The following is a 23,572-nucleotide window of genomic DNA, read 5'->3' on the forward strand; positions in this document are numbered from 1 at the left end:
AGAATTATGGTAGAGACACTGACACTGTCCTGGATATAAATAAAGGCCTGACTGTGTCATGAACTTAGGAGTAGATCTTAGGAGACCCTCCCCAGTTGAACTGTGAAAGTAAGACAAAGAGGAGTTAATGCTGAGTGGAAATTCCCCAGAGGATACCTGTGTGGGGGTCTCAACATTTAACTTGATAACTGTGGTCTGGAGGGGAGATGGTATTTATGGCCCCTAGGAAGAGACACATACCCACAGTGTTTTAACTGATATACTCCCACACCTATATGCGCACTCACTCACGTGCACACATATATCAGGTATGCACACACAGTCACTCACGACTCGTGATGCGCGAATCATGAACGAATCGTTCAATACTCGAGAATCACTTTACTGACTCGTGAATCATGATTCACAAGCGCAACTGACTCACTGACTCATCCCTGTTGCTGTTAGCAAACTAATTCCATTAGTAGAAATATATCTAGCTTATAATTCAAATTGTGAAGAAAAACACAACATCCAGTATCTTAACAAAAACATTTCTGCTCTGAACGGGAAGAAAAAACCCTGAGTAGAAGCTCACACCAAGACAATAGCTCCTGAGTTCACTGTAGCATCGCTCTGCTAACATGCTAACAGCACATTTGAGCTACTCACCCCCTCCCTTCCTGCGCTGAATCGTAGGGGAAGCAAATCACTGATGACTCACTAACCCCTCCTCCTGTGCTGAATCGTGGCGTAAGCAAATCACTCAGGACTCACTAACCCCTCCCTCCTGTGCTGAATCGTAGAGCGAGCGAATCACTCATGACTCGCTCACCCCCTCCCTCCTGTGCTGAATCACAGAGCGAGCGAATCACTCATGACTCGCTCACCCCCTCCCTCCTGTGCTGAATCACAGAGTGAGCGAATCACTCATGACTCACTAACCCCCTCCCTCCTGTGCTGAATCATAGAGCGAACGAATCACTCACTCACTCACCCCCTCCTTCCTGGCTCGCAGCTACTTCTTCTTCTTGGTTGGCAACCAATGTTAAGGCGTACTACCGCCCCCTGGCTCACAGCTCAGTGGACATTTAGATGAGAAAATATATATTTGACACATGTAAGGAAAATACTAATAAAATAAAAATAAACAAAAGAAATGTTCCCTTTAGAAATTCTTTTGCTCTTTTTTGCTATATAAAATAGTTGTTTTCTTTAAGAATCACTCATCTTAGCAGTAGGGTTTACATTAAAAGAGAAACAAATTAAGTTTGAGTGAAAATGTACATTTTTTGCACTCTCTGGTCGACTGACTCAGTGACTCAAATGACTCAAAAAACCCGATTCACTTTGGTGAGTGACTCATTAAAACTCGATTCAGTAAAAAGAATCAAATTTACCATCACTACTCACGAGCACTCACATAGACACGCGGGAACGCGCACATGTAGACATTCACGTGCTCGCACACACACAAGTAAAAGTAGGTAAACATAGCACTTAGTTTTATGGCACCTCGTAGAGGGATTAGAAGGGGGGTCACTTATACAAAACTGCATGTAACAGACAAAGGGGTTGAGATCTGCAGAGAAAGTCTGGGGTTCTGTACATCTCCCTTCTAGAAGGTATAATCAATAATTGTGTATTAATAAAGGTATTGTTAATTGACTACTGAGTCCCGGTGTTCTTTCTGGAGGCCTGACGAATATACGAACCGGGGTGAAACTGCTTTTCGTAACACATACCATAGTTTTTTATCTCAGATGTCTTTGCTCACAATATATATTGCTCAGCATAAATGAGTACACCCCATTCAAAAAGTACAAATTTAATCAGCAGCTCAATGAACAAAAGAACAATTTCCAAAATTTTCACCATGCTCACATTTATTGAACACTCGTTTAACTCCATAACATGAAATTAAGGTTAATAATATAACTTCAAAATCTTCAGTTTTGCTCAAATTTGTTGAAGCAAAAATGAATAAACCCCACAACAAAAACTACATCTAGTATTTTGTATGACCACTGTGAATTTCAAGGACAGCAACAAGTCTTCTAGGCATGGAATGAGCAAGTTGGCGACATATTGCAACATCTATCCATTAGCAAAAAAAGGGAGGAGAGGGCGGGCCGGCGGGGGATTCTCTGACTGGCTGGAGCAGCATCTAATAACCAACTCAAAAAAATAAAAGGAAATAAAAACAAACTAGCAAACACGAAAACACCAGACATTATGATACAGACTTATAATTTGCACCGATGTTTTTTCAAAATTCTGTATGCGAAAAGTTAGCGCAAGAGACCTCGGTGCGCCTGCTTGATGCTGAAGTCAAAGTAAACTTTATTGTCATCTCCGCTACATACAGTCCAGTATATCAAGAGACGAGACGACGAGGCTCCAGTTACAAGAGTGCAAGTAAACGGTGCAAATTTTTGGATCACTTTTGCTACAGTTTTTTGACTGATATGTAATACTTTGCTGATCTAAAGGTTGCTGTGTAGTGCAGCACAGCAGAAATTATTAAAAAAGAAACACAATTATATGATATTAGAGCAACAGTAATTTCTTCAGAGTATTACCACTGTCTTTAAGATTTTAGTAATGTTGGGAAGAAACTGCTGACCTTATTATACTGTCTATTAGCTGGACGATGTGCTTGTATTATTAGCAGAGATGGGCAGTAACGCGTTACTGTAATCCGATTACTTTTTTCAAGTAACGAGTAAAGCAAGGGATTACTATTGCAAAAACGGTAATTAGATTACCCTTACTTTCACATAGGAACGCTGCGTTACTGCGTTACTAAAACCGTGATTTTTTTTATGAATGTCTCATGACAGTGACGTGGCGAGTGCGACGTTCGTGACAACAGCTGTGTGCAGATCAACAATGGATAATATATCGAGTGCGGGAGAGAGTATGACCATGCAGCGTTTAAAGCGTGGAAGTACTGACCTTATTTTGAGTTTGATTCCATAAAAAGTGACAAAAACATTACTGTCCGTTGTGCGTGGGAAGAAAACTTATTTTTACAGCGAAAAAAACCCCTAAACTTCCAAGCAAGCACCGAGTGTGCTACCACGTAATGGGAAATTCACAGAGAAACTCGCGGAGTCTTCAACTGACCGCTGCGGCACACCTGCACCAGGGTAAACCTCCGCCTAATCCAGTCCTGCTTTACAGGTGAAAATAGAGCAACAGGACCGCTAGTCTTTGACTTTATTTATTTTCTGCTGTGTTTTACTTGCATCTATTTGAAAGAGTGAGTGTAAACACAAAAAAATATTTTATTTTATGTGCTGGAATGTGCAGAAAATAGGTTTAAATGTTAAACAAATTTCTTCCAGTCAGAGAATGTTGCATATAATTAAGTTTTTGCTTGATGTAGTGCTGGGCGATATATCGAGTTTTTTAAAAATATCGATATATTTTCATACGAGATATAAGATGTGACAATATCGTTTATATCGATATAGTCTATGTTACGTTATAACTATACTTGTGGAGCCGCAAGTTTGCCTCTCTTCCGTCCATTTTTGTCTCTCTACGCTGCGTTACTGGGCCTTGTCTCTCCTTCAGTGAACAACCCCTCCTCCCCCAAAGCTTCACCTGCAGACAACCACAAGATGAACACGGCAAATCTCCGTGTTACCGTGGATTGCCCCATGCTTGGGGCTGGACGGCGTCAATGTGTTAGAGAGCTAACCGCGCTAACGAGCTAACCGCGCTAACGAGCTAACCACGCTGACGCCATGCACAGCCTGAAATCCTTTCATTCTCTCAAAAGTTGACCGCGCGCATTATGTATGAATTCTGGTTGTGCTTGATGACCGCGAACAGTTTTTCATGTGCTAGACGGCGCACAGCAATCTGTCAAAAAATGTTTCAGTACGACTTTGGTGAGCTACGGAGCTGCACCGCTTGATAGATTGTTGGAGCATTACGGCTACCGTAGTGGAGCCTCGCGGAGTGATACGTACTGTGCTTCAACGTAATATTACCGTATTGTGTGTGTATAAGGATCATAAATGGCACCTGTGCAGAGACACGGTTAAGAGGATTTCAAATTGCAGGCTGTCAGTCATGCAGTAGAACTTGGGAGCAGCTATGAAATCTGTCTCTTTGTTATTATGCTCAGCATCTTTTAGTTTACATTTTGACTGCACAATTGTGAGCTTTTTGTTATGCACAAAAACAACATTGTGTTCTTTTATTTATGGAGCATTATTATTTAATAAACGCTGATAATTTATTAGAGTAAATTCTTCATGTACATCTACGGTGTATGTTAATAAAAGTGCCTGTGTGACATCTAGGACACAGCTTTGACTAAACTCTCTTTTTGTTCTTACCTTATGGCTTAAAGAAAATAAATATCGAGATATATATCGTATATCGCCATCCAGCTAAAAAATATCGAGATATGAATTTTGGGTCATATCGCCCAGCTCTAGCTTGATGCATAAAGTTAAAAGATTAAAACTAATAAAACAAGTTTTAAAAAGAGACTTTTCCATTTGATTACATTTTGTATGATGGATTATGCAGAAAAAGTAGGATTGGGCTGAAAGATCTATCACTTTATCACCTATTCAGGTTGTAAATCGTGTTTTTAAAAAGTAACTAAGTAATTAATTACTTTTGAAAATAAGTAATCAGTAAAGTAACAGGATTACTTTTTTGGGGAAGTAAATGGTAAATGGCCTGCATTTGTATAGCGCTTTACTTAGTCCCTAAGGACCCCAAAGCGCTTTACACTACATTCAGTCATTCACCCATTCACACACACATTCACACACTGGTGATGGCAAGCTACATTGTAGCCACAGCCACCCTGGGGCACACTGACAGAGGCGAGGCTGCCGAACACTGGCGCCACCGGGCCCTCTGACCACCACCAGTAACCAACCAGTAAAGTAATCAGTAATTCGTTACTGATTACTTTTTTCAAGTAACTTGACCAACACTGATTATTAGTAATGTATGCTTGACTGTAAAATAAATTTAGGACACAGTAAGTGTGGAGAAGAAAATGATGTGAGCAAAACTCCAAATGTTGATTCTTTTCATTTGGACATAGTGTTTTCAGTGGGAGAAACATTTCGTCACTCATCCAAGTGACTTTTTGGATGAGTGACGAAATCTCAGGATGTACCACAATTCACGGATCACATTAACTCGGTGGACCGACACATCAAGTTCACCAGGGAGGATATGAAAAGTGGCAGGTTAGCCTTCTTAGACTGTGAGATTTCCATCAGTAATGGGGGACATTTAAAAGTTGATGTTTACCGTAAATCAAAGCACACAGAGCAGTATTTATGGTTTGACTCTCATCATCCAGTGCAGCACAAACTGGGTGTCATCAGGACGCTAAAATACAGAGCAAACGCCATCCACACAGACACAGCGGCCAGGGAAGCAGACGAACATCACATCAAGAAGGCCCTGAGTAAATGTGGTTATCCCAGCTGGACTTTTGTCAAAGCTGGGAAGGCGCCAAAAGAAAGCTCCAGCCGATCCAGGAGAGAAGGACAACCGCTGCCTAAGCAAAAACCTGTAGTGATCCCGTACGTGTCAGGAGTATCGGAGCAGTTGAAACACATTTTTTCTAAACACCGCGTCTCTGTAGCTTTTAAACAAAAAAAGTGGTCCACCTCAAGGTTCGGGGCCCCCGACACAAACAGAGTAACATAGTGTATGCTGTTAAGTGCAGGAGGATTGCCAGGATTTATACATCGGGGAAACCAAACAACCTCTGGCGAAGCGGATGGCACAACACAGAAGAGCTAACTTGCCAGGCCAGGACTCTGCAGTCTATTTACACCTACAGGCCAGTGGACACTCTTTCAATGATGAGGATGTACACATCCTGGACAGGGAGGAACGCTGGTTTGAGCGCGGAGTCAAGGAGGCCATTTACGTGAAAAAGGAAAGAACATCTCTGTATCAAACATATTATAATCAACTAGAAGTCGTCAGAACATTACACTTAGGCCTACTTGTGTTGCAAGTTAAATCTGGTCCACTCCCCAGCCTTAGAAAACACTCATGTAAAGGAAAAATGATATGTCATCACCAACTGCTGCTTTGATTGGCAGGGTAACCTGTAAGAGCTATTTGCACTAATAAAGAATAATACTCAGACCATTACCTTTACTATTTCAAAAAAAGGTTAAAAAGTGAACATCTACAATCTAGACTTTAATTGCAGACTACTTTATTAAAGAAATTTAGCAAGAGCAAAGCAAAATCAAAATCAAATACTAAGAATATACTATTCTTATCTAACTAACCTATTCTGCGCTAATGCTGAGTTTGTCTAGAATAAACACAACGAGGTCTGAAGATGAAATGATAATAATCAGGCAACAGGAAAGCAGCTTGGCATTGAGTGAAAGTGTGATGTAAATAAAGTTGGAATTTTCAACTCTTAGATCCAATCTTCTGAACTGCTCATCCCACAGAAGACAGAAGGGAAGACACAGAATCTCTTTTTTTATACCTGCTCACCCTGTCTCCACCCTATCCTACTGGACATCACATCTTCACATTTGGGAAATCCAGTCAAATTGTTGACATTTGACAGGATCCATCCACACCTTATCTGTCTCTCTCTGTCTGTCTGACCTACAAGATTTAACACAAAGTTTGTACTTTTAAACCTTAAATTCAATTCATTACATGTTCTTTGTTATTCTTAACATGCAGAATTTGTCTTTAGCACATTTTCACATGAACATTCATCAGAACATAATCTCTTTTCAATTAAAATACAGAAGAATACTTTCACCTTTTTAAACTCTGCTAATTAACTTTTTAAAATTTATTTTTAAAAACTTCTTTTATTAAATCATACATTTTGTTGTCAGACACTTTCTGAGATTAGTGGTTCCAGTGTGTCTCTTTCACCCCCATCCTGCACCACACACACACACACACACACACACACACACACATGTCAGATTGTGGTGAGGCCTGTTATTAGAAACACAAAACTGTAAAGGTTGAAGCTGCTCATGAGTACTTACACACACCACCACAAAACCCAGACATCAAAAAAGTTATTTCTATTACTCAAACTATCTTTGTCATTAATATATTGATTACATTTGTACTTTGATTTATCTTGATTAAGAATAAAATGTTTAATTATTAGGAAATGAAGGAAAGCTCTGTTTTACAACTTTGATCACTTTTACTCACATGAGTCTGATTATTACGAACTTTTAACATCTCTTAGCTGTGATGTGGAGGCGGCCAGGGGGTACTTCAGTCTTTTTCTACCACAGGTCTCACGACAACACAGACAGTATATTTTCTTCTTCCTCTCACAGTGTAATTCTTAATTCTTACACACAGACAAAAGATTAAAAGGATCACAAAAATGTTGATACATTTTATCATAACAAAATCTCCTATGATAAAATACAGTCAAACTGCATGTCTTGTTTAAATGTATATACTATAAATTTAAAGCAAACAAATAAAGAAATACTGAGCATCGCATTGCAAAATGACAGCAATGAGAAAAAAACAGCAAAATCCATGTTTTATTTGTCGTGTTACTTTGTCCTTCTCTAAGGAAGAAAAGCAAAAAAACGGGTTAGGTTCACAACTGAAGACCCTGGGAATGTAAACTGAACACAACATGACAGTTTGTACATGTGATTTTAGCAAGTAATATATTAAAGAAAACTCATCCTGGGTTCTTACACACCTGTTCAGTGTTTCTCACTTGTTTCTCTGAGAGTTTCTTCTAAATCTCTTTCATTTCTTTGTTTCTCTCTCAAGTGTTTAATAATTTGTTCCTTGTCTTTTTCCAGCTTTCCCTTTCTTTCTGTCATTTGGATTATAATGTTCTCCGTTTCCTCCATTAGCTTTTCTGTCATCTTTAACAGTTCTTCATGTACTTCTGTTCTCTTTTCCAGGTTAGCTTTTTTATCTCCACGCTTATGCATTTTTTTGTCTTTGTCAAAAGTTGGGGCTTTGTCTTTCTCCAACTTTTTCACGGCCTCTTTCATCTCTGTCTTGTCCTCCTGCAGTAGTGTGATGAGTTTTTCTCTCTGGTTCTTCAGAAATGTCTTCTGCTCCATCAGTTTTTCAATGGTTTGTCTGATGTGTTTTAAGTCTTCCTCATTGTTCTGCAACTCATCTTCAAGTCTTTTCTTTTCCTCACATTCTCTCTGTGATTTCTCCTCCATCTCTGTTTGATGTAGTTCATTTTCTTCCTCATCATGTATCCTGATTTCTATGTAAATAAATTTGCAGGAAAAAATTATTTGGAAAACAGGGACAAAATATCAGTCATTTTTATGTGTTTACATGTGTTGACAGTATTGAATAACTATACCAGTAATCAAATATAAATGAAAATAAACAGTTTGAAGCATTACTATAGAGACTGACACTATGGTTACCACCCTACAACAATGTAGAGTCTAGAACAAAAGTTTTCTTTTGAGAAGGACTGACTTTCAGATGTATTTCAAAATTCAGTGAAAATAGATGTTCAGAAATCACTAATGAAGGATATTTAAAATAACAATAGATGTACTGAAACTGCTACATGAGAATTTGAGAGGTTTTGCCAGTTTTATTCAAAATCACATAGTATCTATTTTTACATATCTAATTTTCACATTAAATTTTCTTTCACTGCTTTGTTTATATGAGTAAACGAGTGAGAACAGGACATTTTGGTTGCAATTCTTATAACAAGGATGAAGCACAAAAAATTTATTTTATATTGTTGCTATAAATATAATGTTACAGTGGGTGATTTCCCCAAATATCTTTACCTTTGCCCCCCAAATGTCTCAGTCACACCAGAGGAAAACAATGGGATGGCAGCTTTCTTGTGTGAAATTTTTACACATTCAGTAAGTGGTTGTGGGAACAAGTTTGTCTTCTAGAGGTTGAGGGTGCTCTATACTCCACTTTGATTCCAAGGGAATTAGACAGGTTGCTAATGGGATGCAAACTGCCAACAAATAATCACAGTGTGACTTAAACTAAGTTCAGTTACTCTCCGACAGACGGGCAACCACTTGCAAATAATTACCACTTAGTTTATAAATGCAGACAGAGGCAAGATTTTGCAGTCAATCTCAGTCAGTCTGCACTGATGAGACCAGTTCTGCACATCTTAACACATCTCTTTAAAACAGAGGACTCCAATCAACTGGCTACCAGCTGGTTATATTCCTTCATAAATGTAAAGTTGCTGAGAGCCTCCAATTTTGCTGGTAAATCGCTGTCAGTTCTGCAGTCTCCATCCACTGTTTTCCCTATGGCGCCTTTAACAAAACTGTTTATGTGTTTTGGGCATTTTTATTTGAATCACGTTTGTACTGCTTAGCCCTTTATTTTAAAGGCAATTACACTAAATCAGGCCTGATGATAATTTGAGGTTGGGGTAAAAGGTACAATGAAGTTTGAACTTACTGGTTTTCTTTTGTCCACACTTCCATATTAGGATTACTGCTGTCCCGATGCTTATTAAACAGACAGCCAAGTTGATGATAATGTGAACAGCAGTATTAGACTGGACCATAAAGAGATCACCTGTAAATGTAAAGAGACAAAATGTGCTAGATTCTACTTTCTGTAACTGAAAATTTATGTGAGTGATAAAAAAAAAAGCATTTCTACCTGAAACATGGATGTGTGCCTCTTTGATTTGACTGATATTCTTCTGTTGAACTTTGCAGGTGAAGCTGTAGCTCTGTCCTTTCTCCACAGTAACTTTACTGCTGACAGTATAGAGCCCATCAGAACCTCTGACATTCTTTGTAGGTTCCACAGAAATAGGTTTTCCCTCACTGTACACCCACAACATCTGAGGCTCTGGATACCAGCCATTAGATTTACACTCCAACATTATTTCATTTTTGGCATTAGTAAGTTCTATGACTGGTGAGGAAACTGAACCTGCAAAGAAAAGAATGAAAAACAAAATATTGAAATATAATATATATTGAAATATTTAAAACATTGATTCCTAAAATAGTTACAGTTACCCAAAATTTCTCTCCTTTTGACCTTAACTCAAATTGTCCTTTTAAGCTTATAGAGAAGCCCAATGCTATGTGACATTAACTGTGCCAATCTAAATGGTCAAAATTCTAATAATCTTACTTATTCCATTTTGTCTTTTCAAAGTTCCTGTATATAGGCTGAAATTAACTTGTACCTATTGAAGTAGTTCGTTTGTGAAATCAGCTTTCCTCTGGTTCATCTTGGTTGGTAAATGGGCCTCCTTGGCTGAAGTGTTTTTCTCATGGGGGCAGATACCCCTCAGTTGGCAAAAAGCCAATTTAGTGGATGCACAAATCCCCTGTGATTCTAAATGCTAATATTTTTTGTTATGTACCTCTTTCATTCATTCAGTTATCCTGCTTAATAACCACGTTGTTTCACTGATCAGCTTGTGTGCCCTAATGCCCACAATAACAGAATGCCAATGACTCTGTAGTCATTCCCTCTTGTCAGTTAGTGTCAATATGCTCAGTCCAAATATTTGTCCAGCAAGTGTTTTTTTTAGCCCAAGTAAGAGCTATTTTGGTTACCCAGAATAAATGCACTTCTATTCTTAACCCATATGCCTCTGTGAATGATTCACTTTCTACTGGAGCTGACCAAAGTGTTTTCCTTTATCCCTCTTGTCATTCTGATTGCCCTTTGACCCTCAATATCTATAATACTTAAAGTCTTTCTCCACATGTAAATTGCAAAGTGAATAAATTAATCTAACCTAAATCAAACTTACCTACAGCAAGCATCACCACAGTTTCTGCATTAAATTTAGGTACAAGGCATTTGTATGTTCCTGCATCAGAGAGTTTTACTGTGGAGAGTTTCAATGAAATGTCTCCACACTGCAGTTTGTTGACAGAGAGTGATGTTCTTCCTGTGTACAAAGGATTCTGCTCAGTCAGAAGCTCCACACCCTCTCGCCTCACATAGACAGATCTAGGTTTGAGGTCAGTTCTGGACCAATCCACAGTCAGGTCAACAACATCCACAGCAGGTTCCAGGTGGCATGGCAAAGTGATGTCATCACCAATCATGGCCACTACTGGCTGAGTTGGACCAATCATTTGATGCTGACCTAAACAAATTTAGGCACACATGATTTATTTAACTACATCAACATAAACTGTTGCTGTTACAGTGTGTGTTTTCATCATCTGTGTAAGACTACAGGAAAGCACTTTAAAGTGTGGATTTTATAAATGTTTGTGTGCAACTTACCACCACAAGTTTGTGTTAGAAAAAGGAGGACGAAAACAACATGATTCAAAACCAAGAGATGTTTGTTCTTAATAGGGGTCATTCTAGATGTCTGCAAAAAAAAAGAACGGGGGGTTGCAACACACACTTTATATTAAGCCATACTCTGATAGAAAAAATGAAAAACTGAAATACTGATTTGTAGACTGAATGGCTAATATCCCATTTAAAAAAAGAATTTAATTATGTTAATGTTGTGCTCCTTTCCAGGAGTAACAGTAACAAAAGAAGTCAAGAACATTGTAGGAAATCTGGACATTCACTTGAAAGACAAACTGGGAATTGTTGACTTTTTTTTCTTGGTTCTTGATGAGAGTTACCATGTCATCTGGACACATCCGAGTTACTAATCTTTACGAAGTCATTATACTACAAGCAAAATAACAAAAGCACTTTTTACAAAATCAAAGGTCTGTAAAAATTTGCACAAAAGTATGTTTTTGTTGATAAACAGTGATAAATCATTGGCTGTTGTACTGTGCCTTTTTCACATTTTCTCATTGTCACAACTACTCTTACTAGTAACTGTTAAAGAGATTAAATTAATAGAGCGATGAAAGTAGAGACAAGAGACACATGTAATACTGAGTTCAGTATATTCCATGAAGCCCTCCTCCAATAAGCTGTGTCTGTGCGTAGGTCAGGGTTTCTTTTGTACTGTTTGCAATTAAAACGGTAAACAGTAAACGACCTGTATTTGTATAGCGCTTTACTAGTCCCTAAGGACCCCAAAGCGCTTTACACATTCAGTCATCCACCCATTCACACACACACACATACAGACTTACTGTCTATTTAATGCTGATAGAAGATATGGATTTTGTTTCAAATTGCAAACTCTCCAAGTAGCAACCAATAACAGCATGTAATTAAAAATACACATTTTAAATGTTTATGTATACACAAGTATCCAGAAATAATAGTTATGCTACTTTTATTCCTTCACTACAAAAAATGTCAGCACTTACAGCACTCCCCGTGCCTCTGGTAACTGTAAATGCTAATGTGATTAATCAGATTTTATGTATTATAAACACCTACTAGATAGTTTAGTAAGTAAAATAAGTAAATAATCTAAATAAATAAAGAAGGAAAGGATTACAGTGTAGCTTGTATGGTAAAAATCTACATACCTGTTGAACTGCTTAAAACCATCACCACTTTTCAAAGGAAGTAGGTTGTAATAAAACAATGTGCACTCTCAGCCCAACCCTCTGTTAAACAATAACGCGTGTTGACTTTATAGTTCCTGATATCAAAGGTCAGTTCTTTTCATAAAATGAGTTGGACTTTGTTTAAATGAACAAATGAATCAAAGTGAAAGTTTAAGTCAAACCTGTGTTTTAACAGTTGACTATGTTTCAACATCGTACATGCTGTGAATTCTGTGTTGAGGAGTTTAGGAGTGAACAAAGACAGTATGTTTGTGAAAGGTGTCAAATATAACTAACTGTGTACAAGGAGTGATATGAAACTGAGGGTGTAGTTTTATCAGTTAGTTAGTAGAGTTTTAGGTGAAAACAGAGAGAGGAAGAATGAAAAGAATCAGAAACACATCTATTTATGTTTAGATGTCTTTATGTAATGTGTAGATATAATGCATACAGTTGTCTTGGTGTGTGTATGCAAGAGCAGCACTTCAGTAATTGGATGACCCATTCTATCAAATAAAATTAATTGATAAGGGTGTAAAAAATGCTCTTAGCTATATTTGCATCCATCCATCCATCCATTCGCTTCCGCTTATCCTTTTCAGGGTCGGCGCGGGCGATGGAGCCTATCCCAGCTGTCATAGGGCGAGAGGCAGGGTACACCGTAGACAACCATCCGCACTCACATGCACACCTAGTGGCAATTTGGATTATCCAATTAACCTATCCCCACAAGCTGCATGTCTTTGGACGGTGGGAGAAAGCCGGAGTACCCGGAGGGAACCCACGCAAACACGGGGAGAACATGCAAACTCCTCACAGAAAGACCCCGGCCTGATGGTGGAATTGTGGAATAATAATAATAAATAATCTATAACACAGCCAAAATGTATTCACACTCCTATGTTTCACTCACTAGAGTAACATTCCTTACATTGTACTAATGCCTATCACACTCCCACAACTGATATGTGATATGTCATCATCATCGGTTTTGTTTTTTTTAGAATGAACTGTCTTTGGGCTAGTGCTCTCATATGGAAGAAATATACTATCATCAGAATCCAACTATTTTTAGACATTGAATTTATAACACTGAATTTTTATCCTCCAAATTTCCCTGCAAAAATATTCACCTGCAAAAATTCACCTGCAAAAAATTCAACTGCAAAAATTCACCTGCAAAAATTCACCTGCAAAAAATTCACCATCAAATATTCACCTGAAAAAAATTCACCTGCAAAAATTCACCTGCAAAAAATTCACCATCAAATATTCACCTGCAAAAAATTCACCTGCAAAAATTCACCTGCAAAAATTCACCTGCAAAAAATTCACCATCAAATATTCACCTGAAAAAAATTCACCTGCAAAAAATTCACCATCAAATATTCACCTGAAAAAAATTCACCTGCAAAAATTCACCTGCAAAAATTCACCTGCAAAAAATTCACCATCAAATATTCACCTGAAAAAAATTCACCTGCAAAAATTCACCTGCAAAAATTCAACTGCAAAAGTGATGAACTTAAATGACCCAAGCCAGAGCAATCAGCACTAGATCGAGTCGAGCGGCTCTCAGCCAATTAAATTACGCTGTTTGATCACATGACATCGTTAGCCAGCAGTGTGTCTCCTACAAGATAGCTGTTTAGAGGTGAGGGATTACGGCTGTATCCCAATTCAGGGGCTGTATCCCAATTCAGGGTCTGCAGCCTTAAAGTACGCAGCCTCAACGATCTTCCAGGGCCGCGTACTCAAAGACCGCTAAGGCCGGAAGTGCGAGGCTCGTGAAATTGGACGGTCTAGCCTCCGTCGCGCTTCCCAGGTTGCCTAGCAACCATAACACCAACCACTGGAAACGTTTCATACAGCTTTGTTTGACAGAAATGAAGGAGAACAATTTTGTTCGTGTGTTTGTTTCTACACCAGCTTTGTGTGATTTAATAAGTATCTGAGGCTGAGACCACAAGACTGTGAAACATGATTGTTGGCCTTTATATCTGTACTGAACAGTCATTTAAGATTAGCTAGTAAACAACAATTAGCCAATGTTGTTCATGAGACTAAAGTCAGTGTAAATATGATATGGCCAATATTATAGTTATTATATTAATCATAAGTTATTACAGCAGTGAGTTTGAACTCTCAAATCAAATAACTTCTATTGTCACATCACATGTGCAGGTACACTGGTACAGCACATGTGAGTGAAATTCATGTGAGTGAACTCCGTGTCAAACACTGAGCTTCATTAAAGATTCAAGTTCCAGTTATTTATAAGTCCTATCACCTTAAATCTTCACTCAAAGACAAGTATCTCTGACAGTGTATATGTAGATGTGTTATATATAAGAGACAAATATTGTTCGTCTAATATGTTGGCATTATTACATTTGGCTCAATGCTTACATATGTGTAAAAAGAAAATGTCCGAGCTGTGATAACTGTTTCTGATAGAATGAAGATCAGACTGATATATGAAATATTCCTTTATTGGGTGATAAAATCAGACCATGTCATAACTGCTTTAAGTCATACAGAATAGATATCAGAGCCTTAAACAGGCCGACTTCTGCTAAATGGGTCAAACTGGACAGAAAGTCTACAAACACATAACATCCTTATAGAATATGATGTAACACTATAGATCAACTTACCTCAGAATATATAAAGCATATAAACAATTACAGCAATATGATGCAACAAACACAGCAGTGCTACTAATCCAAAATACTCAAAGCTTCATAGAACTGAAACAAACATTTATTTTTAGCTCCATTCTGCTGCTGATACATACTTTAGGTTTCTGAATATTAAACTTGTTGCTGCCTTTCATAGTGTGTAACTTGAAGGCCCTGAGTACTTTCTCCCACACTGAAAACACTGGGATGATAACATTATTTGAACATTACCTAATAAGACTGATTCAGGACAGACAATTAGTTATGTTAAACTTTCCTAGCAGTCCTTCACAAACAGGGAACAGTCTGTCTATTCTCTCCATCTGTCAGCTGCTGCTGGCTCTTCCTCCTCCTCTTCCTCACACACTGCTGAGTTTGTCCTGGTGGATCATCAGGGGTGCAAAGCCTCACAGATGATGTGCAGCAGTGGGTCCCTCAGTCTGTCCTCACTCTGGACACTTGCAGTCGTCACACATGGAAATCAAATGTGTGATAAGCTGCAGGATTCAAACACAAGTGTAACTTATAAATACATGTTCATACTTTTATTCCACAATCAGAGAGAAAGAAACAGAGAGAGAGTGCAGGACAGACAGACAGGTGACAGTCTCAGGTGTACACACTGCTACAAAACAGCACAAGAGAAGGAGGATTTAGTGTTTGTGTTATTACGAGTGCTAAACAAGAAGAGTTCCAGATGGTCCAGTGGACACATGTGTGACTCCTGTGATTAAAGCATCTTTCTTTCAGCTTAACGAGTGAACCGTCAGCTCGTTCAAACACACGTTAAAGTCCGTTTGGCTCGACACCACCGAACAGAGGCAGCAATATAACATAGCTAACATTAACAGTGCAGTGAATCCTGCTTGTGCCGTCATATTCAGGACTGCAAACCGAGCAGCATCACTGACTTTCAGCTTGTTGTGTTTGTGGATATATGACTGACTTTAATTATCCATAAAATCATCACATTCTCTGTAAGAGAATCAATGAGTACTAAAAATGTGCACCTTTACCTGTGTGTTTTCTGGAACAGGAACAGGGTGATATCTGTGACACAACTCCCACAGCTGGTTGGGACTTGTGTTGTTTTTTGTTCGCAGTGGATGGTTGTCCCATCCACTGCAAAATGTATTAAAATCATCCTCCAGTCGAGGAAGAAAGATGTAATGGCAGCAAAAGGTGTGCGCAGCATTTGAAATGTCAAGAAGGCCTTCTTCCTCAAGGTTGTGAAGAACATCGTAGTAAATGCATGTAATGGCCACCCAGAGGTCTCTCCACAGTCGCTCTATTCTGAAATAATATATAAAAAAAATATTTAAATTAGGTATGGCCTTTCTTTGGTGTGTATGAGAAATTCCCTGCTTGTTTCTAACCCTACATGAAATGTGTGCATGACAACAGTAATAATACATTATCAGGGCATGTAGGAAGGACCCAGGCATATCACTTAAAAGGTGCCAAAAGGGTTGTAATGATCAGTGGCAATACATGAGATGACAACCAGACCATTAACACAGAATGAACATTCAGGGAAGGAAGTAACAGACTGGAAAAGGTGTGTGAATAACTAAAAATAGGGCAGAGTCCTGAAGGCTCTTTGGGGTTTGTAGGACCTGTCCAATATTTTCTTCCTTGAGGGGTAAATAATGGAAATTGAAAGAAACAACAACAAAAACACCTGACACATATGAGACAATATATCCTGCTGGATAGGGCACTGTTCTCTAAAGACATTTTACTATAAAACTTTTTCATAAAACTATTGTTACGTTCTTTGTCTAGCGAGTATCGAACGCAACAAGAAGTTGGCCCACCCACACACCACCCAACTAAGTACACAAACCACAATATCTTCTAAAAAGTGCTAAGCAGCCATTTATTTTGCTTCAGCTGTGAGCAGTGCCAAAATAACAAACAAAACTCCCTACTGGTCCCTATGCTGTCCTACACAAAATAAAAACCAACCAAAAGACAATCCACTTAACTAACTTTCTAACAAAAACAGGAGAAAACTTAATCAACAAAAATGGCTTCTCACGCCTACTAGGCTGCTGCAGTGAAGGATATATACACAAGGTGAACAAAATGTACGATCGCTACTTGACAAGACTATTTACAACTATTTACAAAACTAAGACACTAACACCAAACACACGAGAGGAACATGGTGGATACACAGACGGACCAGCCAGCACAAAGACAGAAGACGCGACTTAAATACACACAGAGAAACACAAGGAGATTACACACAGGTGGGGAACACAGCTGGGAATAATCAACCAGACGAGACAGAGGTAAAACTGAACACACTCACATGAGACGCAGACCTTCACAATAAAACAGGAAATGAGAACACTACACCAAGACGAAGACCTGACACTGAGAGACAGAATGACACATGGACCCTGAACTAAACGTAAGATACAACCGAGAACAAAATCCTTAAACATGACATAAAACACTGACAACATTAAATCATAACATTATACCCTTTTAAATGTTTATGTATTTTAAATAATGGAAATAAAGCTGCAACACCTTCCATCTTATGTCAGAAACATTTGAGGTTGACAGTATTTTATGAGAACAAACCTTTGATTGTGCACACTCATTCCTGAAATGAAACTGCCTCTTCCTGTGCCACGAACAGTAAACATCAGCCGTGCAACCTCCACATTTTCCCATCCGTGGTTGCAACGAATCCTGAAAACAAAGAAAAGTACCTCAAAACATTCGAAGCTTTAAACAAACTTAGATCTGATAATAAAGAACAACTTATGCCTTAATCAGAGTGTTTTTAAAAAATGTAAAAGAATCCTTAAAATCTTTGATTGCTACTGCTCTAGAAGGCATAAAAAAAAAATTGTCTCATGAATGCACTTTCCAGCATGTGTCAGTATGAAGTTTAATTTAACACAGCTGTTAAAACATTTTTCAGGATTTACCGGGTTGGTAACAATTATTTAGATTTATTGAATTTATAGGAAATTACACAAGTGCCATCTTGTATCATTATGATCTGTGTAAAGAGACAAGTTTAAGAATATTTTTGCAAAAATACGTTAAAGTTGGAAGTAATTGGCGATGTTCCAATCTTGAAGATCAGCTGTGCCCATTTGTTGCACATTGTGGGAATGGAGAAGTTGAGGCCCTTGCAGGCTACCCACAATTTTCCCCAAACTGAGCGACCCAGCTAATTCAACACCTTTACCAAGCAGCGCTGTTATGTAATTGGATACAAGGGGTGAGACAGTAATATTTTCCCTCCTTGGTTGTAGCTCCCTGACATTACAAGGGTAATCATTTTATGATGTCAGGTTCAGTGTTACACCAGGATTTCAAATACAGTATCATCATCAATAAGAATTAGTATTATCATTTCAGAATTGTAGGTAACCACTTTTAAATGCCATAGACTACTTATTTGTTTAATTTGATGTATTCTCTCTAGGAGAAAGCAGAGGGAATATCCCGTTTAACTTATGCTATCTGTTTAAGTTTAGATTTGTAAAGATATTGACCATATCCTTTTCTGAAAGTGTGGATATAATGGATGGGGTAAGGTACTGTCATGCCACAACTTTATAGTTGTTAAATTCTGGGTACAAGTATACATGCCCATCTTGTACATGTTTTTTAATAATATTATTATTATTATTATTATTATTATTATTATTATTATTATTATTATCATCATCATCATCATCATCATCATCATCACCACCATCCTACCCAATTACATGTTTCTTTTACTCAGGTTATGCTGTTTTAATGACTTTACAGTATAATTTACATTGTGTTCCTTCAATTTTCCCTAATTGTATGTTATATTAATCCCATATTTCCGTTTTAATATTTCTAATGTTTGCCTTGTTTTCTTCGCTGCCTGGTCTGCTTCTGTCTCGCCTGTATGGATGCATTTACACCTAAATTTCCCCAACAAATGATGTTTTAATTCACAACTATTCCAGTGAAACACGAGTCTCCCATCTTCCTGATACCGGTCTCGAGTTTTTGGTCACCAAAGCACACACCAACTTCATACTGACGGACATATCACTGCCCTATTTCCGCCTTGTCTGACCGTGTTTTGTGGCTTTGGTTCACTTTACCTCACTCTTCCCCATTCTTGTCATTAAATCAGGCCGTTCTGCAACCATGGCAGCCATTCACTCTATGGCTTTATTCATGGTGTATTTTACCCCTTCACCAAATGTCGTTCTCGTTTCCCACATTATATTTGCAGTGTTCGTCTATCTATCAACATCTGTGGAGTATGGTTTTGTACCGAGTATCCTATTTTGTAGAGCACAGCATGTAAAGGTTAGCTCGGTTAGCAGGATGGTAGCATGTAGCGCTTAGTCAGACACGCCTCAGACGAGTTGAGCAAAGACCCCGTCTGTGTACTTTTATACATGACCAACGGATTTAAATAAAATTAACGTTTCAAAAGACAAACTTGAAGATAAAATATAATATACTTACCGGAGAACCGCCAGGGTTTGCCGCTCCTGAATTCAAAACTGCCTCTGCAGACAGGCAGGGGAGGCGCGGAAATTTTCTTTGAGTTAGTCAAACGTTTTCCTCAGTTCGAGTAGATGATAAAATAAAAGAAAAATGAATGGGATTTTAAGTAGGACTAGGCGTCCTGTAATGATCTCTATTTAGGAGACAAACTTAATCCCTCACCTCTAAACAGCTCTCTTTTCAGGAGACACACTGCTGGCTAACGAGGTCATGTGATCAAACAGCGTAATTTAATTGGCTGAGAGCCGCTCGACTCGATCTAGTGCTGATTGCTCTGGCTTGGGTCATTTAAGTTCATCACTTTTGCAGTTGAATTTTTGCAGGTGAATTTTTGCAGGTGAATTTTTTGCTGGTGAATATTTGACGGTGAATTTTTTGCAGGTGAATTTTTTTCAGGTGAATATTTGATGGTGAATTTTTTGCAGGTGAATTTTTGCAGGTGAATTTTTTGCAGGTGAATATTTGATGGTGAATTTTTTGCAGGTGAATTTTTGCAGTTGAATTTTTTGCAGGTGAATTTTTGCAGGTGAATATTTTTGCAGGGAAATTTGGAGGATAAAAATTCAGTGTTATAAATTCAATGTCTAAAAATAGTTGGATTCTGATGATACTATATTTCTTCCATACAGACCAATCAGCACCAGCCTGTGGCACTGACAGAAAGAAAATCTGAGAAACCTGCTGCTGCAGTCAGCTCTGTGTTTTATCTGTATTTGGCAAATACATTAAAGAAAAGCACAAAGGCTCAGCCAAGGCTGGAGGTGACCCATCAAACACTCACCAGGAACACAGATCAGCTTAGATTATGACCTTTTATTTTGAAATTAACCTGCTCCATAGCAGTGTAACTTAGATACATAACTAAAACTAAAAGCTCATAGTTTCTTTTAAGTCACCTCGATGAGACAAAGTCCAGGTCTCTGCACGATTCCACAAACAGTTCTTTATAAACATAAATACAGCTTTTCTCACACTTTGCTGCTACATTTGGAGCTTTGTGGAAGCTTTTAACAACTGACAGACATTTGTCATCTTGTATGTGCTCACAGTTGGACAGCAAAACAACAATCTGACTTTATTCAGAGTTTGTTCAGTGACAAAAAAATTATTTTGTTTTTTTTGTTTTTTCACCACATATTTCAGTGTTTTTATAAGGTTCTTGTTTTTCAAAAACAATACAGAAACAAACCAAACCAACAAAGAACCAAACAAACAAATAAAAAAAGACTTACCACAGATAAAGACACAGTGATCCAAACTGTCGCTGTTAAAGTGAAATGAATCATTGGAGCTGAGCAGGAAACAGGAACTGAGACAAGTATGAACAAGTCACTGCAACTGGACACCCGAGTCTGATCAGTTTCTAACGTTCATTGCCTCACATTCCTTGGTGTTTATCAGATAAACACCAAACATGACGAACACAGGGACGGTTGACCTTGATTGTATGTTGCAACAGATCAGAACAGATCATGTGTAAAAAAGAGGAGGAGCTAAAAATGGTTTCAGCAGTTTCTTATTACCTTCAACCATGAGCTCATGTTTTTGGTAGCATTTGCATTTCATTCTGTCTGTAAACACAACAGCTCTAAAAGTTTTGAATGTATTCTGATAAAACTCTGTAAAGCAGGATCATGCTATGATAAACCAATAAAATCTGGTTTGCATCCACCGAGGTCTTCAAGGTCAACTCTATGATTTGTTGGTGAAAAATTGACAAAAAGCCTTAAAAGTCAAAAATTATGATTCTTAAAAATGTGCTATGTAATGTCAACATTTATAAAGTATAAAGATTTAAAATAGCATGTCACATTTGACCTCTGACCTCTCCCTAAGTTCAACAGATCAACCTGAAAGTCAAAGTAATGATAATGCTCTATAGAGCTGTTTATTTAAAACTATGTCATTGTTGGTACTGACAGCATGGAGGGAATGATACATGTGGACAGTGGCGGTCCTAGCCTATTTGGCGCCCTGGGCGAACACTCCTCTGGCCCCCACACACACACACACACACGTATGAAGACAGAGAAAATATAGTATGCAAACGGCTACTAAACAGACATCATAATAAGACATACAATGAGAACAGGACAAATCAACAATTGACACTGACTAATTACTATTATATTAATATTATATTATTGTATATATTGTTTGGAGTTTAGTCTGTTACTTTAGCTATTTTTACCATTTCTTCTTGGAGGAGCTGTAACCCACGTAACTAGGAAAGTATTCTGAAAGTTTTAGGATACATGACCTGCCATTATCCAATGACACATGTGCTTACCTGTATCTTTTGCTCATTTCTCCTTGTAGGAGGCATAAGTGTATTGAATTTTAATGATCACTGGGTTTTTATTTGTTTGGTTGCTATGGTGATGTGTAACTGGAGTCACGTGGGTGCTAGCGGTGACATTAAGAGTCAGTCTGTCTTTCACTGGTTTGATTTTGACAGAGAGCAGGACTGGGTAGCTGTATTTTTTGTTGACCGCAGCACAACGAGTTTCCCCTTGTTGCATTAGAGCCTGTGATGTTTTAAGAGTTTGAATCGCGAGCCGATCACATTGCTCTGTAAACTTTTCAAGCACTTTAATAAACAAGCAAGCAATTCCACCTCTCGCATTATTATGTAAAGTTGACAGCGCGTCAGGCAAATAGGCAGGCTCAGTCCACGGCCTCTAGCGACTGTGGAAGTCGCTACACTCCTCCTCTTCTTTTCTCTTTTTTTAAACTTTAAAAACGGGTTGTGTGTGAGACTTTAAATCAGCAAAATATAAAATATACATTTTAAATTGTTATTGATCCCTTTACCCCGAGTCCTAAAGTGTATATTAATGTTTTTACTCTTAAATATTTATTGTTCGTTTACTTGCACTGCGGTAACTGGAGCCTCGTCGTCTCGTCTCTCTATATACTGCACTGTATGTAGCAGAGATGACAATAAAGTTTACTTTGACTTCAGCAGCGAGCAGGCGCACCGAGGGCTCTCGCTCACTTTTCGTGTACTGATTGACTGATTATGCTTTATTCATCCCGAGGGAAATATAGAAAAACATCGGTGCAAATTATAAGTCTGTATCATAATGTCTGGTGTTTTCGTGTTTGTTGTTTTGTTTTTAATTTGTTTTATTTTGCGAGTTGGTTATTAGATGCTGCTCCAGCCAGCCAGTGAATCCCCCGCCGCCCGCCCTCTCCTCCCTGTGCATAAGCAGCAGGCGCGCCTCGCAAACGGAGGGCGCCCTTACTCCCAGCAAATGGGCGATAGAAAACCGATCGGTGCCTATGCCATCCCCAATATGCGCTGGCATGATGTCGGGGCAGCATGAGTACGAGCAATTTTTAATTTTTTTTGCCGATGCCCGTGATGCCGCCCCCCACCACGATGCCGCCCCGGGCAACCGCCCGTGTCGCCCGTATCTAAAACCGCTACTGCATGTGGACTGTAAATATCAGGTTACTTTGGACCTCTGACCTCTTCTTTAGGGTCAAATATGGTCAATTTTTCATAAAATGTATTTCATCTATAATGCAAATTATGCTGCCTTTATTCTGCTGCCTTGCTTCATGACTCTGTTTTGTGCATTACAGTACCAGGTTACAAGCACTTAAATACAAAACAGTATATGTACTATGTTCCTGAATGTTTTTAAATAAATTGTTTCTTATCAAAACCCTTTTTTTTCACTTTGTATTTATCATTAAACATTGTTACGGAATAAATATATATTATTAGTGCTTATTTTCTGATTATATCGTTTTATGTGTTTTAATAATAAAGGCCTTTATAAAGCAAGGCCAGATGTGAGTATAAACTAGGTTGGAGGCTGACAGGAAACTGCATGCTTTTGCAGAGCACAGGAGGTGCAGACAGAAAGTGAAACTAGGCAGGGTGCACTCCAGAGTTGTTTTGATCGAAACTGTGTGTGA

General features: G+C 38.4%; 1 protein-coding gene and 1 long non-coding RNA gene across 4 annotated transcripts; both read right to left on the reverse strand.

Annotated features, from left to right (window-relative positions):
* Window positions 1-6,807: 6,807 nt before the first annotated feature.
* Window positions 6,808-20,993, reverse strand: LOC120434442 (butyrophilin subfamily 3 member A2-like). Of its 3 annotated transcripts, XM_039602547.1 has the most exons (7): window positions 20,875-20,993; window positions 11,239-11,329; window positions 10,754-11,095; window positions 9,637-9,915; window positions 9,430-9,549; window positions 7,703-8,233; window positions 6,808-7,562 (listed from the first exon to the last, which is right to left on the reverse strand). In XM_039602547.1, exons 1-6 carry the CDS (start codon window positions 20,926-20,928, stop codon window positions 7,707-7,709), a joined length of 1,413 nt encoding a protein of 470 aa, XP_039458481.1. In that variant the 5' UTR covers window positions 20,929-20,993; the 3' UTR covers window positions 6,808-7,562; window positions 7,703-7,706. The 3 variants fall into 3 exon arrangements, with proteins under 3 accessions (XP_039458481.1, XP_039458480.1, XP_039458483.1); XM_039602546.1 differs by having other exon boundaries at window positions 6,808-8,233; window positions 20,875-20,992; XM_039602549.1 differs by lacking the exon at window positions 20,875-20,993 and adding an exon at window positions 12,411-12,467 and having other exon boundaries at window positions 6,808-8,233.
* LOC120434459 lies at window positions 15,551-19,943 on the reverse strand. The gene is made up of 4 exons (XR_005609103.1): window positions 19,601-19,943; window positions 17,708-17,818; window positions 16,129-16,405; window positions 15,551-15,609 (listed from the first exon to the last, which is right to left on the reverse strand). It is a non-coding gene; the product is annotated as an uncharacterized LOC120434459 (long non-coding RNA).
* Window positions 20,994-23,572: the final 2,579 nt, after the last annotated feature.

Source organism: Oreochromis aureus, linkage group 3, assembly GCF_013358895.1.
Source record: "Oreochromis aureus strain Israel breed Guangdong linkage group 3, ZZ_aureus, whole genome shotgun sequence".
NCBI lineage: Eukaryota > Metazoa > Chordata > Actinopteri > Cichliformes > Cichlidae > Oreochromis > Oreochromis aureus.

Excerpts from the sequence above, each read along its gene's own strand:
- LOC120434442 (XM_039602547.1), bottom strand. The coding sequence starts at position 20,928 with ATGATTCATTTCACTTTAACAGCGACAGTTTGGATCACTGTGTCTTTA. Across the intron at positions 11,096-11,238 it reads TCTAACACAAACTTGTGGTG|GTCAGCATCAAATGATTGGT; the intron begins GTAAGTTGCACA and ends AAATTTGTTTAG. Across the intron at positions 9,550-9,636 it reads GGCACACATCCATGTTTCAG|GTGATCTCTTTATGGTCCAG; the intron begins GTAGAAATGCTT and ends TTACATTTACAG.